This window comes from Gymnoscopelus braueri, assembly GCF_963280865.1.
Source record: "Gymnoscopelus braueri genome assembly, chromosome: 15".
Classification (NCBI taxonomy): Eukaryota; Metazoa; Chordata; class Actinopteri; order Myctophiformes; family Myctophidae; genus Gymnoscopelus; species Gymnoscopelus braueri.
In genome coordinates this window covers 39,851,394-39,860,758 of record NC_137620.1, presented here as the reverse complement: position 1 = coordinate 39,860,758, position 9,365 = coordinate 39,851,394, and the positions used below count along the sequence as shown (strand labels likewise).

The window sequence follows — 9,365 nt, the reverse complement described above, 5'->3', positions numbered from 1 at the left end:
GTGTGTGTGTGTGTGTGTGTGTGTGTGTGTGTGTGTGTGTGTGTGTGCGCGCGCGCGTCCGTGTGTTGTCAAACTCCCATGGCTACAGGAAATTAAAGTTTATTTCCAAGGAACGTGACCCTGCACATCACACACTCCCCCTGGAGCACTAACGTCTGACCCCAGCTTAGATGTTTGTGAGTGTATCTGTGTACATAATGTACATAATGTATACAGTATATCTGTCTGTTTATTGTATGTACACTCATTACACGGTCTTAAATCTTATCCCCATGAACGGTTAGCGTCCCTAATCCGGGTGGCGGACATTCTCTACGAGCGCATCGCAGCGTGACGCGTTGTGAGCCTGTCTGTGAAGACATTGGTCCCTCTGCATTGGTGTAGAGGGACAAAAGGAGCTGGTCCAATATCAGTGGTGTAAAGTAACTAAGGACATGTACTTAAGTACAATTTTGAGGTATTTGTACTTTACTCGAGTATTTCCAATTTCCAATACTTTTACTTCTACTCCACTACATCTCAGAGGCAAATATTGTACTTTTACTACACTACAATTATATGTAAACTTTAGTTAGTAGTTACTTTGTAGATTTTTATTATTACAAAACATACATTAAACACTTCAGCCCTATATACATTTCGGCCATTAGAAAATAGCCGATCTACAAGCTCACAATGCGTCGCGATGCGCCCCCCATACAAGATTTGTGTTGTTAAAATATTTCAAAAAACATTCGACATTTCTTACATTTTTTTAAGATTTCTAGGCTCCGATATACGAGGGTTATAGTGGTTAAACCAGCGGTTCTCAAACTTTTTCAAGTCAAGGACCGCCAAATTGGTATATATTTGGCCGTGGACCCCCATCTGAAAATGTTTTGTGCCAGGGGCCCCCAGAAGAGAAGATTTATGTAATTTTCCATTTAAGACAATTCAAAATCTTTATTTTCTCTATTTTCAGAAATCTTCTAAAATAGCAGATCTACACGCTCGCAGCGCAGCACGAAGTGACGCGCTGCAAGCTTGTAGATTTTGAATATAGCCAACATATAAATGGATGAAGTGGTTGAAAATTATTGTGACGCTATATTACCTACTTTTGCTGAGGACCCCCTGGAACCCCCCCCCCAAGGACCCCTGGGGGTCCCCAGACCCCACTTTGACAACAACTATATATATATTTATAGTATATATTGTGTTTCTCTACAATCCATGAGAAACAGCCCCTGCACACCTGCATTCCCTGACTCCCCATTCAAACCTTTTCATTGAAACATTGGATTAGTGGATCAGACGTTATGATGGGAATGGCCAACGGGACAGACTAACCACATGATTAATAAAAGCAGGACCGTACGGACATGGAATTATAGATGGAATTACAATGAGACTGAATGAGAGAGAGAGAGAGAGAGAGAGAGAGAGAGAGAGAGAGAGAGAGAGAGAGAGAGAGAGAGAGGAGGGAACGAAATATAAATAAATAAAGATGGTTCAAGGTCTTTATCGTTATTACATCTTGTGGACACGTACTGTACAAGGAAAGAAAAAAGAAAGAAAGAAAGAAAGAAAAACAAACTATTAACCCATTAAAACCGGGAAAGCATCTGTGTCAATTTTGATTTTAGCTATATATATATATATATATATATATATATATATATATAGCAACAGCGTGTCACTTCGTGCCACACTGAGAGCTTGTACTTCTGCTCTTTTTGCTAGTGTTGGAAAAATGTTGGATCATTTAGCTTTTTTGTACCAGCAAGCTCGAAGAGCGGCTGGTCTGGAGACAGAGCACTAGTCAACATATTCCAATATCAGCCAATGGGGAGACATCCCATACTATGAACGACGGTCTCGTCCTCCCATGCTATGGTATCGCAACAGTGTTGCCAGATTCTGCGAGAGAAATAAGCAGCCAGGTCTATGAAAACAAGCCGCGCATACACGACACACACACACACACACACACACACACACACACACACACACACACACACACACACACACACACACACACACACACACACACACACACACACACACACACACACACACACACACACACACACACACACACACACACACAGAGAGAGAAAAAAGATTGGATCGAGGCAAAACAAAGCGTGCAGCTAGCTGGTATACATGGCGTGTCATGTCTTGTTTTTACACAAATCTTCACTTCTGGGGGGTCCCTGGCACAAAACGTTTTTTCCAGATGCGGGGGGTCCGCAGCCAAATACATATCATTTTGGGGGATCCTTGGCAGGAAAAAGTTTGAACGGTTTATAACCGATTTAGAAGACATTTGGTAGAATCGGCCTCAGGTCTTATTAATGGGTTAAGAGCAATAGACAAAATAAGTGAAAGAGAAGGTCAGGAGCAGAGACAGAGAAAGATAGAATGACAGACAGATAGACAGAGACAGACAGAGAGAGAGAGAGAGAGGAACAGCAGGAGGAGAAGGAGGTGAAAGCAGCATGAACATGAACCTCCAGACACACCAAATAAGAGCAAAACGTGACTCACCACAACTGACACATTTCACCAAGAATTCACCCATGCCATGCCAGGAGCGCACACACACGCACACACACACACACACACACACACACACACACACACACACACACACACACACACACACACACACACACACACACACACACACACACACACACACACACACACACACACACACACACACACACACACACACACACACACAGCGTGCGCCTAATGAAAACAAGCTTAAGAGTTTCTCTGTGAGGATTCCTGCTGGGTCACAGCTATAGACAACATAACCTCCTAGAGAGAGGAATGGACAGAGAGAGAGAGAGAGAGAGAGAGAGAGAGAGAGAGAGAGAGAGAGAGAGAGAGAGAGAGAGAGAGAGAGAGAGAGTAACTACCTTTAAATACATTTGAAAAACTGCTGCTACTATTGCAAGTACACTTGAAAGTTGTTGGTATTTGCCTCTTGAAATATTGTTTCTTTTTTTGCTTTGGCAGGGGGTGTGATTGGGGATTTTTTTCCCGGCCGAACAGTATTTTAATGACATCCCTCGCATGCACGCGCATTTTATTTGACCTTAAAGCTGTTAACATGTTTGTATAGGAAATGTTTTTTAGCTTAGTTTTAGTCTTTTTAAACTAATACAAATATAAGGAATGCCATGAATTGTAGGAGCTGAAACTAAAAGTTTGCTTTGAACGAGTTTCTTTCTCTTCTTCGACGGTGGCTGAGGCGTTGCTGCGCGCAGATAGGATACTGGCAGCAGCCCTACTGAAGCCCAATGGTGGAAAAAGTACTCAAATGTTTTACTTAAGTAAAAGTATCAATACTGCAATGCAGAAGTACTCTGTTAAAAGTCCGGAATTCAAAATTTACTTGAGTAAAAGTACAAAAGTAAAAGTACTAAAATGTTTGAAAATAGCAGATCTACAAGCTCACAGCGTGTCGCAATGCAACGTGTTGTGAGCTTGTAGATTGGCTATTTTCAAATAGCCTCGGTATAAAATAGGGCTAAAGTGATTAATGTATGTTTCATAATATAATAATTTATATCTGCAAAGTAACTAGTAACTAAAGGTTTTCAAATATTTGTAGTGGAGTAAAAGGACAATAATTGCCTCTGAGATGTAGTGGAGTAGAAGTAAAAGTACGTAAAATTGGAAATACTCCAGTAAAGTAAAAGTACCTAAAAATATTACTTAAGTACAGTACTTGAGTAAATGCACTTAGTTACTTTACACCACTGCTGAAGCCAACATGCTGTGTTGCTTACCGTGTAGCCTATAGATGTGAGGAGTGATGGATACATTGTTCACACTCACTTGTAAACCTGTTATGCAAAGTAGCCATTTGGGTACTTGGCTCGTGAATAGAGAGGTTCAGAGAGAGATGTGGCCAGAAAGACAGGGGAAGAGGTAGAGAGATATGCGATGGCGAGAGAGAGAGAGGGAAAGAGAGATAAGATACTGAAGGGAGAAGAGATAGAGAGATGGGGAGAGGGGGAGGAGGGGGGGTACAAGGAGGAGAACAGAAATCCCCAAGAGAAAATAGAGAGACTTAAGGAGGGAGAAAGGATGGAGACATGCAGAGAGAGAGAATGAGAGAGAGACCATAGATAGACACTTATTAAACGGAGGAGAAGCAGAACAGATATCTGTCAGAACTAGAGAGAGCGAGAGGGAGTAAACAGAGAGAGAAGAGAGAGAGAGACTTATAAAACAAAACAGAAGAGAAGCAGAGCAGAAAACAGTCAGAACGAGAGAGAGAGAGAGAGAGAGAGAGATGAGAGAGAGAGAGAGAGAGAGAGAGAGAGAGAGAGAGAGACCCCAGGGGAGTGAAGTTGAAGGAATATTCCCACACAGTTCTAACTCAGGTCTTTGTCCCACAGTCAGAGATCTGGTGGGTTCACATGTAATGCTATGGTTTATCTCTCTAATGAAATGGCTTGTTTCAATACTGAGACCACGATCTGCACTGACAATGATTCATGACATACAACAAAAATGGCCCGTGCTTGAACCTTACCTCAAGATTCAATGTGGTCTGTATGGTTACGTCTTGTGTACATTACTTGGGTCAAAGTATAGATATATAGGCCTTTATGTATGCCAAAAGTATGTGCATTTAAGTATTCAAAAGTACAAATTACAAAGTACATTTAGTCAATTTTCACAAAAATCATGCAACGATTTTCCATACATTGTCAAAAAATATAAACAATTGTGAAAAAAGAAGATCAACAAGGTCAATGCATTGCATTGTGACACATTTTGAGCTTGTAGATCTGCTATTTTCACTATAATTGAAATAAGTGGTTAATCCATAATGTACTTTTGCCCTTCCTAGAAACGCAAGTGGAGTCAAAAGTACAATATTTGTATTTGAAATGTAGTGGAGTGAAAGTCATAAGTATCCAAAAACATAAATACCCAAGTAAAATACAGATACTCAAAGTGAGTAAAAAATATATATTTGATGACCTGATGAAGTTGTATTGACATCAAAACTTTGTCACGTTATTTGCCTGCTGACTGTAATTAAAAAGGCTTTAATTGTCGAGGTTTGCTCCAGTGCCTTCCTTCTTCATAACAACAATATATTATATTTGCTCGGCTCCTCGGACATTGCAGCAGCGTTAGTAATAGTAATAACTGGTGAGGGGATTGAGGGAGACTAGCAACATACCCTAGTTTAGCCCTGATACAGGAACATATAATCTGTTGTCTCTCCCAAAGAGTCCGGATTTGTTCCCTTACCAAAACCACCACAGTGAAATAGGCCAGGTCCATAATGATTTTCACTTTCCCAAACACGTGTGCGTGCAGAAATAGAGTCCATGCACACAGGCACATACAGTAAATGTACACACAGGCACATGCGTAACATACACACGTGCGCTCACACCTAGATACTTTCACATCTGTCTCTCACGGACGCACACACACATCATTATTGTCTTCCAGATGAAATGATAAAATACTTCTCTGCAATAACGCACGCACGCACGCACACACACACACACACCCCCCCACACACACACACACACACACACACACACACACACACACACACACACACACACACACACACACACACACACACACACACACACACACACACACACACACACACACACACACACACACACACACACACACACACACACACACACTCTCTCTCTGGTAGCTCAGAGGTGTTGAGAGCTTTATAGGTTATTGCTAAAGAAATCCCACTTTATTGGGTGACTTTAGGACCTCAGTGTTCTAAAGGAGGACAAAGGTGTCTACACACATACTTTCTACCAGTGGTGGAAAAAGTACTCACATGTTTTACCCAAGTAAAAGTATCAATACTGCAATGCAGAAATACTCTGTTACAAGCAACTCCGGAATTCAAAATGTACTTGAATAAAAGTACAAAAGTATTGGTATCAAAATGTACTTAAAGGAGAATTCCGGACAAATTAAGTGTTATCTTTCATGTCTCGTTACTCACCTAGCGACGTAAAAAGTGGCGTTCTTTTTTTCCATATATTCCCCTATCGTCATTTTTTAAACACCCTCCGTTGTTATAATGGGAGCGAGTGGGTTAGTGAAGTTCGTCTATTATAACCAACGCAATGTTATTTTTTTCTCTACTACGATTCATTGTAGAGTCTCATGATAGTCAAACATGCGCTGAAAATTCCTGCGAGCCTGCCGTTAATGGCGAACGATTTAACACTGGTTGCTTGTTTCCAGAATCTGGCAACACGAGTTGCCAGGTTCTGGAAAGAAACAAGCATTTTCCAAACCTTTGCCATGAAGCCAGTGGTGGTAAAAGTATTCACAATGTTTTACTTCAGTAAAAAGTATCAATACTGCAATGTAGAAATACTCTGGTACAAGTAAAAGATCCGGAATTCAAAATATGCTTGAGTAAAAGTACAAAAGTATTGGTATCAAAATGTACTTAAAGTACCAAAAGTAAAAGTACTCGTAGCGCAGAATGTCCCATTTCAGAAGTTCAAAATGCATTAAAAAATCGTTTGAAAATAGCAGATCTACAAGCTCACAATGCGTCGCATCGCATGATTGTAGATCTGCTATTTTCAAATGGCTGAAATATATATAGGGCTGAAGTGATTAGGGTGTTTTGTAATAATAATCAAAATCTACAAAGTAACTAGTAACTTAAGTTTTCAAATAATTGCAGTGGAGTAAAAGTACAATATTTGCCTCTGAGATAGTAGTGGAGTTGAAGTAAAAGTACTGAAAATTGGAAATACTCTTTACACCACTGGATGAAGCGAATACATTCTGGCAGTGAATGTATTCACCCTGAATGACTGCATAATCAATATGCATGTTTGAAGTGGAAACTGAAAGCCATGTAAATAAATGAACTATATTATTTCATCTTTCATCTTCTTTATAAAAGCATGTATTGTATTTTTATGCATTCTAAGTGCTGTAACGTGACCCAATGTCAACGTCTATAGACACCTCCTTCAACTCATCAATTTCCCTGCACTTGACAAGTGAAATAAAAACATTCACTGATGTTGAGATGGAGCTGAGTCACTGTATTATTGCACACACGCAACAATTGCAAACATTGGAAGCTAATCAAAAGAAAGTCATGATTAGAGATTAGCCATGTAACGATTCACTCAAATCACGATACGATACTAGGTTCACGATACGATTTTTCACGATTTTTTAAACACAAAATTACAAAAAAGAAAAAAAGACAAATGGACAAAAAATATATTTTTTAATTATTTCTCGCAATATCTTTTTCATTAAATCGATTTAAATTGTCACCAGTTTGAATCGATTTTTATCGATTTACGATACATCGTTACACATGCCTATTAGATATGCACCAGTTCTTCCTTACCGATACCAATCCCGATACCCATAGCTTGCGTATCGGTCGATACAGAGTACCGATCCCATACCAGTGTGTAATTTAACAATAATATACAATAGTGGTTCTCAAAGTGGGGTCTAGGGGCCCTCAAGTGTTCCTTGAGGGGGTTCCAAATGGACCCTTACTTGGTGTATAACTGTGAGAGTGTACAAATGGAACCAAATGAACCCTTACGGGTCCATTTGGTTCCATTTGTACACTCTCACAGTTATGGTGGTCCTTGAAATTAGATAGTTTGAGAACCACGGATCTAGGAATAAATTCCATGTAACTGTGCAGCTACATGTTAGTAAACTAATAATGTAAATAGTACAGTTATAAAACAGTCATGCAAGATCAACTGAAACATTCAAAATATTACTGTAAATGAAATATCGTCATGTGATAAATTACGTGGTATCAGTAATCACAGATACCGATACCAACATTTAAGGCAGTATCGACAGCTTTTCTGATACTGGTATCTGTATGGGAACAACTCTCATGAAGAGTATATTTTTAGCCTCCCTTTTTTTCCCCCCAGAACATTTTTCCAAAACTTTTCAAAATTCTTTCAAAATGTTTCTAAAAATGTTATAAAACGTTTGCCTATTTAAAGGAATAGGTTCACCCCCAAAAAATGACTTATTTTCTATCACCAACACTCCCCATCAAGCCTTGAATTAATGGCGATTTGTTTAGTTTTTGTCGCATTCCTAAGCCAATAATTTGATGACCAGATGACCAGCCACCCGGTCAACGAATTATTGACTCAGGAATGCAACAAAAACTAAAAAAATCTCCATGAATTCAAGGCTTCATGGGGTTGCGTAATTGATAGAAAATAAGTCATCTTTTGGGTGAACTACTCCTTTAATGACATGCCCCAATAGGGAGTCCAGGGTAAATAAAGTGGTTGTGAGGAATGAGGCCCATGCAGGTAACACGGTATAAATACCTTTGGGTATCCTGATCTTAAAGTCCAGGTCTCTCTCCTCCAGGTGGTAACAGGCCACCTCCTGCAGTCTGGCTCGCTCCAGCTCAGACAGGCTCTGGATGGGAACGGGCTGCAGCCGCACGCTCTGACCCAACATGGTGGCCCACGTGTGGTCGCCCTGCAAGACGAGAGAGAGAGAAGAGAGAAGAGAGGGATGTAAGAGCAGTGGTTCTCAAACTGTGGGTCCCCACATGACTTTGGGAGGGTCCCCCCAAATGATTAGCTTAACTCATTCAGTGCGGTGAATGAGCTCCGTCTTTTGCGGCACTCGCGTGTCGATCGTCCTGGAGCGAAATATTCCGTGGCTCTTGAAAAGGTTAGTAAAAATGCTCAAAAACGCGGGCACTGACTGCAGACTGTTCTGAAAAACTCTAGCAGTGAATGAATTAATGTCCAAAATTGTTTTCTCACTCAACAGTAAACAAGCCAACATACCGTATAAGTGTATACAGGGTATCTGCTAGAGATGCGCGGATCGCGGTTTTAGCCGCGGTTGCCGCAGTTAACCGCAGTTTGGGTGGATTTGGGTCAATCAAATATAATTATTAATTCATATTGGATAAACCGTGGGTGAAATAATGCGGGAATTAAATTAATGATAACAATCTATAGGCCTATAATAGCTTTTAAAAAGCACTAAATTTCACCGTGTGCGTTTGTAGTATTTTAATATTACGTCATTTTACACCAGGCAAAAAATAGCCGCTCACGACATGTTGCTTTGCAAGCAGCCAGTGTTGCCAGGTTGCGAGAGATATAAGTAGCCAGGTCTATGAAAACAAGCCCAAAACAAGTGCCAAACAAGCCCAAAAGTCGCAACACAGAGCATTGTTTTTGCTCTGTGTTTTGTTTTCACTTTTTCTTTCTTTTTCTGTAAAGCACTTTGAGCTGCATTTATGTCATGAAAGGTGCTATATAAATAAAGTCGCTTATAAAAAGCTTATAAAAAGCCGACATGGCAAC

General features: G+C 40.2%; 1 protein-coding gene across 1 annotated transcript in view; it reads right to left on the bottom strand.

Annotated features, from left to right (window-relative positions):
• LOC308102344 (rho GTPase-activating protein 6-like) overlaps nucleotides 1-8,514 on the bottom strand; it is a 38,867-nt gene extending 30,353 nt beyond the window's left edge. Inside the window, exon 1 of the mRNA XM_080452009.1 lies at nucleotides 8,364-8,514. Within this exon, the coding sequence (XP_080308135.1) occupies nucleotides 8,364-8,499 (136 nt within the window). The 5' untranslated portion in view covers nucleotides 8,500-8,514. The remainder of the gene's footprint in view (nucleotides 1-8,363) is intronic.
• Between the last annotated feature and the right edge of the window lie 851 nt (nucleotides 8,515-9,365).